Here is an 18,479-nt window from a genome sequence, read left to right as displayed (position 1 = left end):
TTTGGACACTGCAAAGATATATTCTTGGCACGTCCGTTTGTTTAGAATATCGGGAGAATAATAATTTTAAAGGCAGTTAAATCAACGCGTACGTAAACCTTTTGTGTGTATGTATATGTAAATGTTGTTAAACTAGCGCAAATTATACAAAAACGATCAAATATACATATAATTAAGTATGTATTGAACTACAACAAACAGGAAACAGGAAATTAAACAAATTTTAAGCTAAAAAGTATAATCTTAAAGCATATATCAAAACACAAAAGGTAATAATATATAATCATAGACATACTGGTAACGAAAGACATATACGTGTTTTAGCAAGAAAACTGAATGATTTTTTGATAATTTTACAAGGACCTCACAACGGACACCACACACAAACACACGCATGCAGACATATGGTCACGCGTACAGAAGCGAACAAATGTAAACAGATATGGAAGTTTATATATATTTAGAAAGGGAAATTATTTGTATGTTGGAGCAAAGAACAAAGGAAATGAGAATAGTAATAAAAGGCAAATACAGAAATGGTTAAAGAATCAACTAAATGTAACTTACATGATATGGATTTAGTTCGTAAGCATGAGTAGAAGTGATCGTAATTTAAAATTAAAACAAACACAAAGGAAACAAGTAAATTACAATACAAAATTAACAAGAATGGAAAAATGAAATGAGTATATTTAAACGAAAACGTGTACGAAAAGCAACAGTAAAATATTGTATAATGTAAAATTTAATTTAACACTACATTTACAGTTATTAAACAAACGCGCAGGCAATACAGAAATATGACCGAAGTGGGCAAACGGATCACGTCTGAAAAACTTTGTTTGAATCAGCTCACAAGAAAAAGTTGACAATGACTACCTACATTTTTCATATAACACAGAACGCTTAGCAAACAATTTAAAGCCAACTCTAGCGTTTCATATGCATACTGCAACTAGCTATCCAAATAATCTTAACCTTTAACCTATTTATCTTACTTATATATGATCTATGTCTATCTCAACTATATTTATATATAAACAATTTACACGTTTTGTTGGCGCATCGAAGCAAGATGAAGCGAAATGATATAAATCTATATCAGACCCACGACTGCTAGAATTTCATACGAGAACTCTTGACAAATCAAAAATTCATAAAAGTATTTAGCGAACTTACTTCTACAACTGCATACAGCCGAAGCTACCCAGAATACGTTATACAATTCCAATTGGACCCTTTCACAACAAACACTTCTACTAAACAATCAGCACGGTTAAGGACGGGAATCAGATCGGTGTCCTTACTGACCGTTGGTATGCAGCGTTCAAAGAGTAATCAAATATTTAGCCCAACGATAATATAGATACAAAGGCGCTACTGCGTGTAAATGTTGATAGTAAACACGACACCGAGCAGCATACGAATTAATATAACTAATAGAGCATATAATAAATCAAATACCTATCATGAATATACATTGAATCCAGATACAGTAATGAAATGCGAAGGCGAAGGCGAGGCGAGAAGTCAGATGCGCAAAGTAGGCAATGCTAATTGACAAACAGTACACTAAAAGTATTACTTTACCATGTAGAGAAACGACTAACAATTAATTTACACTTAAATTGAAGTCCCGCATTGAAGAACCGATTATAAAATCAGATAAGAATCAAATAGATCGCAACCAAATGCATTGGCCGAAGTCAAAGTGTCGAAACCAATGTGATCTTGATCAGCCTAATCGCAGGAAGTAACATAATTCAAGAATTGGAAAGTTTAGTGATGGGGTCTTAGAAAAGCCAACAGTTTTATGTTGTACATTAATAGTTGCAAGAAGAAATTTTACCGTAATTCATAGTGAAACAAAAAGCGAAGACTAATCGAAAGTTACATATATACAAAAGGAGCACATGTTCGAATGTTGTGAGCCGTGTGTGCCATGTGTGTGTGGCATAACACACGCAGGCTTATCTATGTGCTACTTTAACAGTTAGATGAAAACAGATATATATGTGTATGTACTATATGTAATTGTAGGTATAACTATACATTAAAGTGTCGATGAGAACGCAGCACATTATTAGAGATATACCGATTGACTCAACATGGAATGCCAGAGTTAAAACTAATCACAAACTACAATCAAGTCAACGTAAAGATGGGAGATAAACAGTTTTGAGTTATGGGACTACATGCACAACATATTTGACATGAACAGAAACATATCAGCATTCTTTGACACATAAATAGTTTATTTAGACCCCCCAACTTTTTGTTGTAGTTCCCTTTGTTTATGTAATTTCCGCCTTGCTTGAGGCCGCTATTTTTCAGTATAGTCCAAATACACAAACAGGGTTGATAGAGTAAATTCAAGAGGGCAGCATTATAAAAGACGTGCTTGCTACAAATTGTTAGTTCGGCAAAAGTAAAAAAAAAATATTTATTTAAGAAGTAAGAAAACGCGGAAGTCATAGATGGAAGCATAGGGAAATTTTTCTGAATATTGGATGAGACAGACGATAATACAACATTAAGCAGAGATGTTTATATTAATTTGTACAGAAAACCAGTTTGTGTTGATTGTTTTCTTATACGGAGTAATTATGTTTTTGTCGCTCAGATTCAGTTGAGATATCCTTTGAAAGTGGAAAACATATGTGGTTTATGGCGAAATCAAATGACGCAAATCAAAAACGTTGTTACGTTTATGAGTTTATTTTTTTGGTTCGTAAAATAAGATCAACTTATTAAACGAATAAACTACACATTACCTTTACTTATAGTTAGCTAAATCTGTATGTGCTTCACATGATGCTTTTATCCTAATTGTTTTCCACAGAATTTTTTAGACCACTTAGTAAATCATAAAAGTTCACAACAGGCAGAAGTTCCTACTTTATAGTAAAAAGGTAAACGTTTAAAACATAACTAACAAAGCAAACTAGCATCAGTGAATTTAATACGGATACACATAAATCAATTACAGTTTTAATTTGATTTTCTTACCAACTGAAATTTTCCCCTTTCCCTTGCTTTTATTAAGGGTTTGATTTCCTTGGTCTGTCTAATGCGGTTTTTCATAGGTCAGGCATTACTGAAAAAATTATATAGGGGCCAAGTATAAAATATTAACAATTAAACAATTATCGATTGAATGACTAAAGTAAAGAATAGTGCCGGTAAAGACCAGCGAAATATTTGTTTTATTGGTACCCCAGTCTTGAAAAGAAATTTAAAAAAATGGCTATGCCAGTCACCGCACACTTTCACTACCAGGCATCAGCTTCCCAGAAAGTCTGGCAAGCAACCTCAACTCTTAACTGCTTAACTAACTCAACTGCGAACAGACACACGCGAAACAATCAAACATTTCTAAAATCAAACTTTTAGTATACACCAAGCAAGAACACCTTGAAACTTTTGCGCTCTCTAATTGTACAACTTAATGGTAATACGACAAAATAATCATTTTATGCTCTAAATGATAAAGTAAAACTAACGGCGATGTTTACGTAATGCAAGATTTTTCTCACCAAATTTTACTACAAATCTCTTATGTGTATTGTATATAAAAAAATCAAAAACTAAAGTGTATGGATATATTTAAAAGTTTGGTGATTGCGAAGAAAAGCAACACTAAAACCAAACCAGCGCATGAATCGTCAAAACGAATTAACATGACTCTTAAATAATTTTTTAAGTCCTAAGGTACATTTTCATATTGCAATTGAATTTGAAGGCACAAAGTGAAATGCAAGATAAAACTGTACGTAGGAATCGGTGCAGTAAGCTTAATAAGCTGAAGGTACTTAGAAGTAAAGAGCAAACTGAAGACACGTGGCAGTAACTAAGTGGAGGGGAGAGCGAATTTGCAGCCTGCGGCGATGTCACCGAAATATTCTATTACGCGCAGCATTGAGATTGCAATAATACGAGAAGAATATTTGTTATGTTACAAGCATTAATTAATTAATTATTATAATATTAATTATTATTGAAAATATTTGAGAAATAAAGATAAAATAAAAATGATTCGAATCATTAATGAAGAGTCTTTTCTTAGAGCTGACATCTATCAGTTTGACTGGAAAAACTGTTGCATCGCCCCAGGCGAACATTTGTAGGTATCGCCTCAGTGAAGTAGGTGGCTGTGGCCTTCGCAGGTTTCGAGCTTAAAAAAGCCCCCCGCAAATTAAGTTTAAATGATTCAACAAGTATTTTATTTATATGTATATATATTTTCATTAAATAATTTAACATCGCTTTATTCGTACGCAGGGAACGATTTATGTATTAGTTTGCATTTCGTTTTGCTTTCCGTAGTTATGCATAATTATTATTGTTATTTGTTTGTAATAAATTATAATGTTAAGTTTACTTGCTTTCTAGGCAATCACATACGCGCAGACGCTGCATGCCAGTCCGCCTTTGCGTTATGCAATGAACTTCCGCCATGGCTTTGTCAAATAAGATACTTTTTTTATTCCATTACGCAATAGCAAAGTATCTATATAATGTACCGGGTGTTTTATATCTATTTTAACGTTACAATTTACTTGTTTGCTTCTTTGTGGCAGTGGTAAATCAGAGTATTATCCGTTCTAACGAATCCTCGCTGTTTGCGATCCTGTCAGTTGGCTGGATCAGGTTTTGCTCCGACGTGGCTTAACTTCTTCGTGCGTCTGCGTTCAAGGTATGGAGATCCGCAATAAGATATTGAGATATATACATATTTTTGTTATTACGCTTAATTGTTTGTGTTTTGTTCATATGCCATATTAATAGGAGGTCCAAATAAGGAAGAAAGATTCGAAAAAATGAATTGGATGTCGATTTTGTAACATTGTTCGTTTATGCTTCCTTTAATGGTGGGTTTTTAAAAACGGTTTGATGTATTAAATATAATTAGTTATAATTTTGCACAACGACCTGGGAGAAGTGTGATATTTTTGCTATAGATCTATCCGGCATCGTTTATTTTTCTACATGAAAACTTTTCTCATTTCGTAAAGTTTTGAACTATTTGTTAGACTATTTCTTATTACATTTTTATATTAAACTTGCGTATTAAGTAGGTAGCAAACTGCTGGTGGTAATATTTGTATTGTTTTTGCTAATATTTTACTATTACTTTAATATTTGTTAAGTTACTTCGATAAAGTTCAATGACGGGCTGGAAAAGGAATACACCAAAACATTTCAATTGACCGCATAAACAAGGAAAACTCTGAGACTTTTTATACTGGGGATCTTCTTCAAAATACTAGTGTATGAATATTTTTGGTTTGGTGTCGATCTCTATGCAAAGGGAGTTGTATGTTCTTGGTTCACTTTTGTTTTGTCTTTCTTTTGTTTTATATGGTTTTCAGTCTTTTCAACAAATTGATTGCGTGAATTTTGTAAATTTGTTTGTTGGATTGTTCTTGTTGTGGCTGCTGTTGCTATTGTTAAGTTGCACCTGCAGCTAATGCTGGTGATGACAGATCTAAAGATTCAACTAAAATGTATCGCCTTAACGTTTGATGGAGTATGCTCATGATGTGTTGCACTTAGTTTTTAGGTGGGTCTCCCCTTGATTTCTTTGTTTTTTTTTTTGTATATTACGCCTACTATAACTTGCTAAAGCCCTGAGCATTTGGTCTCCATTTACTTATTAAGTTCGACAGAAGAAATCTTTTCCATAATTGCATTCCTTACAAACCTCAAAAAACCATAATAAAAATCCCCGTAAAGCGTCAAAGGGTTCTCAAAGTGGGTGAAAAAAAATATCAAAGGGTGCGGGCGGAAGGGTCTTTTTGGCATTAAATTAAAGGAAAGTATAGGCACATTTAATGCATACATAAACACACATATTTTTTACATATAATTAGGCGTATGCACTATCCAAATCATCGCAGTAGAACAGATCTTCCATCTCGCTACCCGAAAGTACCGCCGTGGAATCGGCCGATTTCACTTGGAGATTAGGTTTTGAACATTATCTGAATCTGAATCTGCATCCTGCATCCTGCCACCTTTGCCTATGTGTCCGATTCTATTCGTATGCATATTACCTGTAGTAGGCTTAGTTACTTTCTCTAATACGTTTAAGTGTTCGATATTGTGCAATACATTTTAATAAATTAGTTCGTTTCTGTTAATTCACTGATAACTAATTTAATGTCTAATGTGTTAGCATATTTATCAATTCATTTGCCATTTTCGTTTGCCAAAAGTTGGTTTGGTTTTCAGTATCAGATAATTAGTGTTTAGTTAGTTGTAGCTATTCTAGATTAAATGCATGTACAATTTGTAGTACTTGGTTTCGCGCCAATCGAGTTCTGGTTTAGTTTGGTATTTATCTATTTATATTATGTAGTTTCTGCTCGACTGCTATTAATTTAGGTTGTATACATACTTCGATACATGTTTGCGTTAACAATTTTCTCTCTTCCGCTACTTCGTTCAGCTCCAATCTGTTTTCGTTATTTGCTTTAAATGTACGATATGACACAGTGATATATATTCCATAGTGTATGCTTACGAGTTCTAAGTACAAGTACAAATAGATATCGAACAAGATCGGGCCCAGAAAAGCAGCTCCAAGCGGCAAACCACAAACCACAAACCACTAACCGACGCCACTGCAGTCGTTGCCCCCACTTCCTTCTTCCACCACCAACTGACAACGCTTGAATCTCCGCCAGGTTTTACATCTAGTGCTAACTAACTACGCCTATGAAGCCACAACAACTCGCAAATAAACCGAAGTGTGTCATGATATCTTCCACCAACTCCTACTATTTTATGGTATATAAGGAATATTTATAGAATTTGTAACCGTGTAATTCTGGTCGTTCAACGATTAAAGCTTTCGGGATAAACCAATTAAAAACCGGATTGCAGAGCTAATAGGGGTACTAGGGTCTTACTTGTGTTTAAAACGAAGGCGACAGCTTTAGTAACATTGATGTTTCTTGGTTATGTATGAAGTTAAAATCCTAAAATCAATAAAGTTGGGCAGCGATGGCGGCAAGCAAGTCGCGACCACCTTAAAATAACTCATCCGCCAGAACTTCTGATTCCTTTTTGCTTTTGTTAAAAATTCTACGTGCTATATGCAATAATTAACAATTCACTATATAAAAATCAATTTGCTCAACTATATGGTTGCCTATATTGTGGTTTTAAACTCTTTGGTTTGGTAATCATGTTTAACACTTTAAATGCTATCCATTCTTATAAAATAAATCTGGCAACAATTAACCGAATAATTTACTATTTAAAATCTTATTGTGTTTTGGGGCTCCCAATCGATCTCTATAAGCCGTACTAATTGTTAAAATCAAATAGTCCACAATATTGATTATAGTTTTGGGTTATATAATTTCGATTAGTTATGGAAACGAATGAATGAATTGTAATGTAATAAGTGAGGCTCTTTACTTTTATTGATTTTATTGAGTCGCTGAAGAAAGTTGTACTTGCATGAAGACGAATGATTATTCATTTTTGTTAGCTAACATAAATCTCTCTGAACCTCAGGGCTTTATTTGTTATTTTAGTTTCATCCTATTTTGTCTACCTTTATTTAAATAATAAGAGGTGTAGGCTGTTTGCCAAAGCCTATGACTATAACCAGCTTCATTTACTGAATAGTTGACTACGAGATTGGTAAATTCCTCTTTGGGTATTTACAGTTCCGCAACGTATGTATTCGAAAGTATTATGAATTTTAAGTTTTTATAAAATTGAGATCGTTATAGGGTCATTTAAATGTAATTTCCTATACAATTGGGGTTAAGCACAGTTGGTCATTAATACACTTTAAAAAGCTTTGAAAACATACCTGCTGTAAACTTCTTAATCGCAAAGCGTTCTTAACTTGCTATTTAGTAATATATATTAACATTACATATTTTTCTCATCGCTTGTATAATTATGATTAAATGTTTAGAAATATTATACTGTACCGTTGTATATTAGTGTATATATCAGACTTTGTTTCATACAAAAACTAAGCACATTGATTCGTTAATAAATTCATGTATTTGTAATTTGCATGTCAGTTTGCGAGTGGTGTCTGCTATGTGAAATCCTAATCGGGAGTTCGATCGTTACTTGATCACACATGCACATTTAAGATTTATAAAAGAGGCATTGGGAAACATTGCAGGAAAATATGTTGCTCAAAAAGTTGTCGAATAGTTAATTAGACAGGTTGTTATAGTCGTGTACATTGCTTTTGCAGATAAGAGAGTTGGTCACATCGAAACGCTCACAAAGGAGATAATGTGGGTAGATTATAAGAGCTTTTCTTATATACAGTATATACTGCGAAGGGGGAGTATGCAAAAATATATCAGTAACGAATCTTGTGTCTAGTAGAGGGGTGTAAGTTGATATAGGATTATTTTGAAAAATTAAATGCGCGTTCAACCTTTTGGGTAAGTCCTTCTATTTGTATTTTTTAAATGTAATTTATTGTATACGCTGTTGACTTTAATTTATGTTTTATTTTTTAGTTCATTTAGTTTTAGTTCATTAAAAAATACTGTTCGTAAATGTTATTGAATTCGGATTTATGTTAGCTAAACGGCAAGCCACTGTCAAGCGCTTCAAAACTTGTAACGCTACCAGGGATAAGCTTTCACAAGTATCTATAAACACATACACAGAGCTCGGCGACTATTTAATTTATGTATGTAGATTATGCTTGCTTTAGGCTCTAAAGTTTAGGGGGTTCTCATTGGGGCCTTTGTATGCAACTGTCGTTCGTACTTTGTAAATTTGTAAACTGTAAATACTTCAAAAGAACACTTTCAGCATTGTGTGGCATTAGTTTTGTTACGTAACTACGATTACACGCGCAATGCAATGGCGAATGAATGTATTGATGCTTGCCGATCAAACTCGTATGAGTTTAAAGTTTAAACCAGAGCATTAGATTGTATATCGTTGCCCAAAAGTATTTGGTATATGCAAACTATTTTTGCAGCTCGCAAAGGTGCAAGAAGGGAGCACGAAGGGTTAAACCAGGAAGACTAGCTTTTAGATTTCTTTACTTTCACCATTTGTACGCGTATAATCGTAGTTGTATCTGTATTCCTTTCTTCTAACCGCATCTATAGCCTTTTGCCTGCCTCACTTGATGTCATCGTACTCATCGCTACCGTTTTTCGAGTCTCCTGACGACTGAAAGGCCATTACGGCCGCCCTGTGGTGGCCCTTGTCCGCGCCTAGCTTCTCCTCCCCGTGGCTATTACCCCCGTTGCTGCCCGGCTTTTCGTCGAAGGCGTCCAGGAAGGGATTAGTGGCGGCGTACTGAGCCCTATAGGTTCCCAGAGTGTGGTAGTTGTTGCCTCCGTTGGCAAAGGGGCGCGAACTGCTCACACTGGAGCTTGTGCTCGTATAGAAGTCGTAGCTATTTGTGGAGCCCGTCATAGAGCTGACCCCACTACTGCTGGCGGTTCCGGCTCCACTGCCACTCGCCGAGGAGTGGTACGAGGAGCTGTTGGCCGAGCCGCCGAACAGAGCTGCCCCCGTGGAGGTTCCGTTTTTGGGCAAGGTGCCATACAGATGCATGGTGTTGTGGTTGCCGTTGCCGTTGGTGGTGGTGAAGGGACTTGGACTGGCGTTAGAGTGATTGTGGCTGCTGCCATTGCCGTTGCCTAAGCCACTGCTGCCGAATAGCGTACTGCCGAAGCTTCGATGCTCGGAGCCTGCTCCCGAAACCGCTCCCAACCCAGCTCCAGACCCCCCTCCTATTCCCGACTTACTGCTACTGGTGCCGGAGTTCTTGGTGTCGTTGGTGTAGGTGGTGGTGGTAACGACCCCACTGGCCGCAGTGGTGCCGCCTATGTAGGTCTTGGTCTCCGTTTCCGAGGACGATGAAGAGGCGAGGCTGTCGAACAAACGCCGACCTGTGGAAACCAAAGAGGTCGCGGCTGTCGTACTGCTGGCCGTTCCAGTCCTGCTATGGCTATCCTTGCTGTTGGACAATCGCGAGGGCGATGACAACTTCTGGCTGTTCGCACTTGTAGATGAATCCACTGAGCCGGTGGTGTACTTGCTTATAGCTCCAGTTGTGGCGCCCGGTTTGCTCGACGGTCCCGAGATAGGCGTAACCAGTTGGTAAGTACCCTTGGGCAGACCATCGCCGCTACCCGGTGGCGAGGGCGATTCCGGTGACTTCATTGGCGTAAACTGTACTCGTGGCTCCCGCTTGAGATACTTGGACATCAGCTGACTGGTGGTCATGGCTTGCGATTGGGCCAGCAAGGCATTTGTGGACGCCGATGACTTGTAGGAGACCAGATCATCCGAATCGTCTGAAGAAGTGGTCGGGGCTGACGTGGCCGTAGAACCAGCACTCAAAACGGTGGCCTGCGATGAACTGGAGCTGGAAGTAGCGCTCGACTTGTTACGCATCGCTTTGTAGTCCTCGCCGGCGGAAAGGCCACTGGCATTCGCCTTGCTGGGCGTGTAGGTACTGTTGCCAAGGCTGATCTTCTTAGTTTCCAAGGCGCTGTACTTGGAGCTGTAGCTGGGTTCCTCGTTCACAAAACTCTTGGCCTGCGCTCTATGCGTATCATAAAAGTCCACATTCCCCCTTCGAGACGATGTTCCATTGCTTTCTTTGCTTCCCAGGGTCGACTCTGCATCCGCCTGCGTGGTGGGTGTGGTGATTTCCACGGGCGCATCTTTTTGCAGCGGCGGCTTCTTCATCACAATGGAGTATGGACTGGATGGCTGGTCGACGATCTTGACTTGCTTAACGGATACAGGCGAAGCACCGCGCTTGATGGTATCCGTGCCTGCAGAGCAAATTACAAGAGCATTAGCCACGTAATCCCTTCTCAAGAGCAATTTAGCTACTTACTTTTACCCGATCCGGAGCCCGAGCCCGAGCCCGAACCCGTCGACGCTGAGCTACTGCCGGGGGAGGGTGTGCCTGGAAGTGGCAGTGGCGATGGGTCGGGAATTGCTGAGCCCACTGAGGCCCCCAATTGATAGGGCTGCAAGAGAGGAACGAGCAGAAAGGAGAGCAGGGAAAATCCCGCAGAGTTTGTTAAATGTTGGTTGAAAGTCAGTTAAGGCTGAAGTAGCTTCAAGGGAGACAATACGTGCTAATTCTTGGTTTTGGGTGGTGCAGAAAGAATTTGAAATTTTGAATCGGTTTGGGGCTTTGTGTTAAAGTGTTGATGGTTGTTTTCAAGTGGGTAATTGAGTGACACATACACGAGCACATTTATATTTATAGACAAAAGACAATTTCACAGCGTGCGCGGTGCGATTCTCATACAGGTGACGGCCAATTCGTTAACCAATTGCATGTTATTATTGGGATTCTGGTGAGTGGGCATTGAAAAAGTGATTGGCGTGTGTTAAGGCGTGAGTTGTATTTCATGCAAGCAGAGAAACATCTTTAAATAAATGGCAATGTTAACTAAAAATAAACAAGTGTATCTTTCAAAGGTCTTCAGTGGCCTTTATGTCAAACGTTGTGCGGTGAGTAAGAGCGGTTTTACTGGGCTGTGGGTTTAAGGTGATAGATTAATAAAACCAACTTAAGGAGTGTGAAAAGGATTCAACTGAACTTCAGAGAAAAATCAAATGCTTAGAAGTGTTTCCCCTCCGACTTTGAGATGTTCTACTCTATATAAGCTGTGCTTTCTGGAAAATTCTGGGTGAATCAATGCGACAAGGTGTCGGGGATTCGGGTTGTGGGCTGGAACCAACAAGAGGAGCTGATCTATTCCTGGGACGGGTGTGTAAGCAATTCCAATGAAACACAAGTTGGGTATGATTGATGAAGTTTTTACAATGGCAGTGGCACTGGAGGCTAATGAAGCTTTCATAAGATGTGTCTTTCATTTGGTATGTGTGGGCATACAAAGCTGTATGATTTACATATTGAATGGGAGTGGAATACATATGTAGGGGAGAAACTGTCATTACGAGTATGTTTATTTGTTACCAGTAGTGGGCCAATCATGCTTTGCACGCCGTTTACACCATCAACATCATTACCATCATTATTTCATACTGATGTATAGATTATGAATGTACGTATACATTTATGTATCACAATTACAACGTCTATCGATCAAGGATCACAGCAAATTATTGTTGACTTTACTATCATAATATATATATACTTTTATATATTATTTACGTAAAAAGCAAAAAATAAACTTATTACAGATAATGCTTCAGTATTGAATAGTTAATTAGACAGATATTTTTAAAATTATCATCTTTTGCAGAACGGTCAACAGGAAAAGAAGGAAGAAAATGTTTCAGAGTACGTGTGCCTGTGATCGTGTTGTTAAGGTTAGTGTTGAATGAATGATAAATATGGAAATGCCATTGTTACCCATCCTCTGGAAAAAAGTTCTGTTCTGTAAAGTTACTTCCTCAAAAGTATCTTCTATTTTTTTTCGATTTTTTTATAAAAAAATTATGCGTTTTTTTTCGATAGCAGTAAAAATAGTTAGACATAGTTAGCTATGTTTATTAGCAGCCCAAAACAGTCTTTATATTAGCTGTGCGGCCATTTTTGACCAAGTTATGGCGAAAACGCCGATTGAAAATATCAGATATTTTACCATTTTTTTTTCGATTTTTTTATAAAAAAAAAAAATGCGTTTCTTTTTTATAGCAGTAAAAATAGTTGTCCAAAAGTGGAATGCCATACCTCGTTGAACTCGTAAAAAAATTCCCTATCGATCCATGTACATACATTGAAATGCTAATTTGTTGCTATTTTTCGCAAATTTTGATGATGGTACCCCTTATCAAAAACGCAAAAATTGTCAAATTTTTTTTTACGAAAACCGAAAAAGTAGGGACAGACATAGTTAGCTATGTTTGTTAGCAGCCCAAAGTTATGGCGAAAACGACGATTGAAAATACATTCATAATTAAAATCCTTCAATCTTTTGCCCCATCACAGTGAAATATGGATGTTAGGAGTGCGGTGTGGGTTAATGGTGAATGATATGTTTGTATGCAAGTTTTTTTTTGTTATTGTCTCGTGTTGTTATCGATGTTCGCACCTTCGGCTGCTTTGTTGTGGTTGCTGTGTTGTGTGGATTCTGTTTGTTTACCTGTTGCACCGCTTGTTGCAAGGCTCGATGCGATTGAGCTAACTGACCCACTACTGATTGATACAGATGATTGTTGGCTGTGGCTGAGAGCTGAGGATGGCCTTGGGAGAGTATGTTGGTTACCGAAGTGGACGAGCGCAGAAGATTGCCCGCCGCCATGAGCTGCGCCTGCTGCTGCAGTAGAAGTTGCTGTCTGTCCGCTGGCAACGCACTGACTTTGCTTCCACGCTGCCCTGTTGACTCGCCGCGCCGACCTGTCTACATAGGACTCTGTATTAATCAATATTAATGTGGACGCGCTTGGAGGTGTTTTCAGTGGCTGAGGGGGTGAGGTGAGAGAGGCCTGCGGTTGCCACTTGATTGCTTCCACATCTTTGAAATCGTATTTTGTTTCAGATTCAGTCAAATCAATCAAAAACTAAAGGTTCTTCCACTTACAAAAAAGTGTGCACTGCACCGACTTTATTGGCATTAAGAATCAGAATCAATACTGTAACTGGCTTAAATATATGATTCAAAACCTAATTGAGCTGAATATAGCACTGGAAGTGGCAACCGCGGTGTTTGGGTGATTGGGACAGTGTGTACTTGTGTCTGTGAGTGGGTTGCATAACAGCTAAGAGAAAGAACGTTTTGTGACGCACTTTAAATTGAAAGGCGAGCAGGTGGCACAGTTTTGGACTTGGAACTGCTGCTGATGCAGTGATGCATCCAAAGCAGGAACGAATGGAGGAATCAAACTTGCAAGTGTGGTGGCAAAAATCGGTGGGAGTGTTGTTATGTGTTGGGACTTGGGGCCTGAGGCTTTGGTCTTTCTGGTAGCTCTGGGGTGGGGAATCGGACGCTGGGAGTACGTTACCTGAAGCAACACCGGCCATATTGCTCATGCTCCCGGCGGTGACCAAGCCGCCCATCATCGCCCCCGCAGCGCCGCCCATGTGCTGCGCCATCTGCTGATGCTGCGCCTGCGGCTGCGGCCAGATCTGCAGCAGATACTTAAGCACCGCGATCGGCTGAGCGTGATCGATATCAGCACCCGGCTGCGCACTCGCCGAATGCAGCATCAGCGGTGGGCCCATCACGGTGGCCAACGCCTGGGCGGACATCTTATTCCGCTCCGAGTTTGAAACGACCAGCGAGAGGTGATCAAGGAGGAATACCAGGGTGGCCTGCAAATACAAATTATATTTAAAGTGGTTTTAAATTAAGAAACGGCCGATCTTACCCTGTTTGCCCGCGGCAGGCAGTCGAGAATGCTAAGCATCAGTTTCGCATTGCCCTCCGGGTCATCTGGTAGGCAGACAGCTGATAGTGGATAAAAACATAACAATTGCTATTTGAAAAAGCGCGTTAGGAGGAAAGGTGCTTACCTAAGGCATCCACCGTCATCTGGAAAAGACAGCGCGTGAACAGCGGCTCGGGCAGTTCCCTGAGGTAATCCTTGAGGACGCCGGTGATGACGTTGATGTCAGGAACATGTTCCGGGGTCAATTCCACTGCACGGCTATTGCGCTCGAAGGCCTCGCGTAGCAATCGCTTCTTGGTAGCCGAGCCGCACAGTCGGTACAACCCGATTATATCCAGACCACGGCGCTCCACCTCCTCCACACAGCGCCTCAATACGATGGGAACGGGTGCACTTCCGGGAGCATTCTTAGACTCCCGATTGACCACCGTTTCCAGATCAGCGCCGAAGAGCGTGGGGTAACCTGCCCTCAGGCTTGGAAGTCCCCTCCTCTTGTAAAGAGCCAGTGGATCCGTGTGCCGCATGCGAATGTATATCGTCCCCCTTGGCTCAACCTTCAAGGCCAGTTGATGCAGTGGCGACTGACGGAGGATTGACGACAGCGAAATGGCGCCTCGGTAGCACAGCTTGTGTCTGTGCTGCGGATCCCATGAGTAGACTAGTACATCCAACTGCTTGTTGCCCACCAAGTCAAGCTCAAACGACTCGTCCCAGTCGAACTGCAGGTCACCCGATCGCACCACCGTCCGTGCCTTATGTACGCGATCGCACTCGATTACGCAGTACAGATCTCTGGTTTGGCCCTGTGGCGCCGCCCCTGCTGCTCCCTCTGGAGCGGTTCTAAGGCCGCGACCTGCCAGCAAGTGAATCCATAACATGCCGGAGATCCCTCCAATATCAACGATGGGCTTATCCAGCTTGTACTTGGCGAACTCCGCCGGGTTAATGTCGATCTGGCGGTGTGGGCGTGGCAAGGTGGCACTTGGTGTTGGTGCCGGACTCTGGTGACCACCGGTGCTCAGAATGCTGCCGCTCGGGCTGGCGGGACCTGCGGAGAGCTCCAGTAACTGCCGCATGCGCCGTATGCTCGGCGAACGAATGGAGCCCGCTCCTCCAATGTGCTGCGAGGACATGGAGCGCACGGGTAGCGCAGAAATTGGTCGGGTGAGACCCATGTTCCGATCCAGGGTGCCCGTGCCAAGGATATGGGTTCTACTGGAGTAGATGCTTTCCGTCTAAGAGAAATAAGAATGACATTATCAAAATAGCTTAAGGCTTTCATTGGCATTAAGTATACTCACATTTCGCAGTGCATCGTGGATGTTCTCAGCGCTACATGAGAATCTTTGGGCCCGTGGCTGGGCAAACATGTCCCGTGTCATTCGCATTTGCTCCGCAATTGCTGAACTGCTAGGTGCCCTTCTGAGCCAGGCGCGGTACTCATCCGCCGTGAATATCGACGGACTGGCGGTAATTCGCTGACGCAAATCCCTTCCCCTCCGTGCATCGAACTCGGGTGCCGAGGTATTACCGTCATTCTCGTCCACCAATCGATCTCCCATTCTGGAGCGAATGCCCTGCAATCTCGTGCCGGGGCGCTCTCGGGGCAATGAGTTGAATTTATTGAGATCCGCAGCTCCGGCCAGCAAGGCTGCCGTTGAAGCTGCGCCAACTCCGCCTGCTCCACCTGATCCCCTTGACATGCTGCCGATGGCAGGTCTGTTGTAGTAGTAGTAACTTGGCCTGGGCCCAATTGTGGCTTCCGTATCGCTGGAATAGTCCAAATTTGGTCTGGAACGACGGGTCAGCGATTGAGCTCCGCCAGATGGAGGGCCGTACTTGGATACACCGGCTCTCTGTTGATCATAGCGCCCGTACCGGCCAAGAGTGCCTCCCACTCCCACCTGCATGGGAGCTCCACCGGCCGTTCCAGGTTTTAAGCTTGATCGTAGAAGGGAATGGCGTCCCAGGGAATTGGAATAGTCCGCATATTCTACGCGAGGTAAATGCTGATCTGAGCCAGACCGCGGAAATCTGGCATGTTGCTGAGCGAGGCCAACGTTCCCAGTGCCCGTGGACATTCTTCTCGAGGGACCCACGGGCGGAGCACCAGGCTGTCCAGGATAGAATGCATGTACCTTCTCCGCCAGGCTTTCAAGAGTGCCCGCATTTTGGTAGTAGGCATGCGACGGCGCAAAAGCATGTGCCTTTGTGGGTTGCTCCGTAATCACGGATGACGGTGGCGGTGGTGGCTTATAGCCCCAGTTGGGCGGCTCGCCCATGGGTCCACCACCTCCGCCGCGGGTATTGTAGTACATGTCCAGCTGCTCGGACTGCGGACTGTAGTTGTTGAGGCCCAGACCTAGCCGAGATCGAGATTCCGTCATCTCGCGACCGTCTCCTGGAAGAAATAGAAGAGAAGCAAGCGATTAGACAGGTGAACATGGCGCCCATTTCAAACTACCTGTACGTCTGTCACGTGATGAGCGCGGCCTCGGCATCCGGTCCGTCTCGTCCAGATCCTCGTCCCGCAAATCTCGCTTGATGACCACAACCGGTGGGGGCTTCTGTTCTGGTCGGGAGAGCGTCGGCGGTCCAGGAGATCCTGTGCCTCTGTTGCCTCGCCGCTGACGTATCGCCAGCACCAAGCGGCGCGGAATTGACATAATAATGACGACATCGTCCAGGGACATGTGGGTCACGTCCACCAGATTCACCGCAAGGATTTCATCGCCCACCTAAAAGTATATGGCATTAGTTTGATGTCTTCCTATGAGTTTTTGAATTTACTCACCCGCAAGCAGCCGCTGTTGTAGACAGCCGACTCCAGGGCAATCCGCGAGATGAACACGCCATCGGTGCGGTCGGCCCCATTTCCCTCGCGGATGTACAAGCCCAGCGTCTGACCCGGCCGCTTGACAATCTCCACCAGCTGCACGGTGTGCCGTGCGTCCGCCTTGTTCATCAGCTTGTGGGCTGCGTCCACCGCCTGTTTGCTGCCCATGCAACGTGGCTCCAGGACGCGCACGATCATCTCACCGCGTCGCTCCACCGCCTCCAAGGCCGCGGCCGTGTTCGGGTCGTGGTCATTCTCGACGGCCTCTATCTGCCGGAAGATCTCCGAGCTGATGCCGCTGACTTTCCGGAAATCGCCCTGGAGCATCACCGGGTCCTTGACCCCGGCGGCGTTCGACAGACTTCCGCTCTGACCTCGATGGTTGCCGTGCTGATTGCCATGGTGTTGCTGCTGGTTTCCATGATGTTGCTGGTTGCCATGGTGCTGCTGGTTGCCCATCGAAGGCAGCTGGTTGGCGGGCAGCGGTCCGGGCGGGGCCCGACCCGGGCTTGCGGTGACATCAGGAACTGATCTTCCATTCTCCTGCAGAAAATAATGGTAAATGTATTTGTCATAGTCATCCTCGCCAAATGCAAATATCAAGTGCTTCGCGCTGCTGCATAATTTAAGCTAATTGTTGGACCAGCTGCAGCAGCTCCTGCAATTCCGGCTGCTTCTGCTTCTGCCTCTGCACTTTTGCTTTGCTAAAAGATTTAGCTTTGCATAAATTAGGCTAATTTGGCGCAGTTCAGCTTTGTAAACGGTTCCTTGGCATAAAGCTGCATAAAGTACTAAACTTTTCGCACTTAGTATTTAAAATATCGTCTGAGTTTTTAATTAGGAAATTGTTGTTTTAAAAACCAAATGCCATGCATTACATAAGTATGGCCATGCTCCCAGTTACCAACGAAATTTGTTACAACATTGTAATGCTGACGTAATTCTAACGACCTCTATGTGCTGCCAATCTCTAGGACCTCCATTCCCACGCTCGCCCCAGAAAGTATGCAATAATGAATTTGCCATTCTCTTTGTCATTTCAGTCATCGCCTTTTCAATCGGCTGCAGCGTCATGCAAAACTCCAGGACATAAAGATTCCAAGTCCTTTACGGGACTACCAAGACCGTAGCCCGCACGTGACGTTGACGTTTGCCGATGATGTCACTCGGTCAGCAGTTGATGAGAAAAATGGCCCTGCCCTCCACTTCCTCTTCCGGCGGAGAAGCCCAGAGGCTAGAGCAACAATGTAAATAGTGGGTCGTGTGGGGGTCGGCCATGAAATTGCTTTAAAATGAAGTGCCT

The 18,479-nt window shown here is 42.3% G+C and overlaps 1 protein-coding gene across 14 annotated transcripts in view; it reads right to left on the bottom strand.

Moving 5' to 3' along the window:
* Window positions 1-4,231: 4,231 nt before the first annotated feature.
* Window positions 4,232-18,479, bottom strand: part of LOC120452362 (rho GTPase-activating protein 100F) — a 44,446-nt gene continuing 30,198 nt past the window's right edge. For 2 of the 14 annotated variants that reach the window (XM_039636540.2, XM_039636544.2), the window contains 9 exons: window positions 17,135-17,719; window positions 16,802-17,078; window positions 15,642-16,741; window positions 14,465-15,575; window positions 14,320-14,399; window positions 13,954-14,263; window positions 13,095-13,348; window positions 10,865-11,000; window positions 4,232-10,799 (listed from right to left, as the gene is read on the bottom strand). In XM_039636540.2, coding sequence (XP_039492474.1) covers window positions 9,127-10,799; window positions 10,865-11,000; window positions 13,095-13,348; window positions 13,954-14,263; window positions 14,320-14,399; window positions 14,465-15,575; window positions 15,642-16,741; window positions 16,802-17,078; window positions 17,135-17,719 — 5,526 coding nt within the window. In that variant the 3' untranslated portion in view covers window positions 4,232-9,126. Of the gene's footprint in view, window positions 10,800-10,864; window positions 11,001-12,860; window positions 13,353-13,953; window positions 14,264-14,319; window positions 14,400-14,464; window positions 15,576-15,641; window positions 16,742-16,801; window positions 17,079-17,134; window positions 17,720-18,479 lie in introns of those variants that run through there. The other 12 variants (XM_039636543.2, XM_039636546.2, XM_039636542.2 and 9 more) reach the window with 10 other exon arrangements.

Source organism: Drosophila santomea, chromosome 3R, assembly GCF_016746245.2.
Source record: "Drosophila santomea strain STO CAGO 1482 chromosome 3R, Prin_Dsan_1.1, whole genome shotgun sequence".
NCBI lineage: Eukaryota > Metazoa > Arthropoda > Insecta > Diptera > Drosophilidae > Drosophila > Drosophila santomea.
This window is presented reverse-complemented; position numbering and strand designations above follow the sequence as displayed.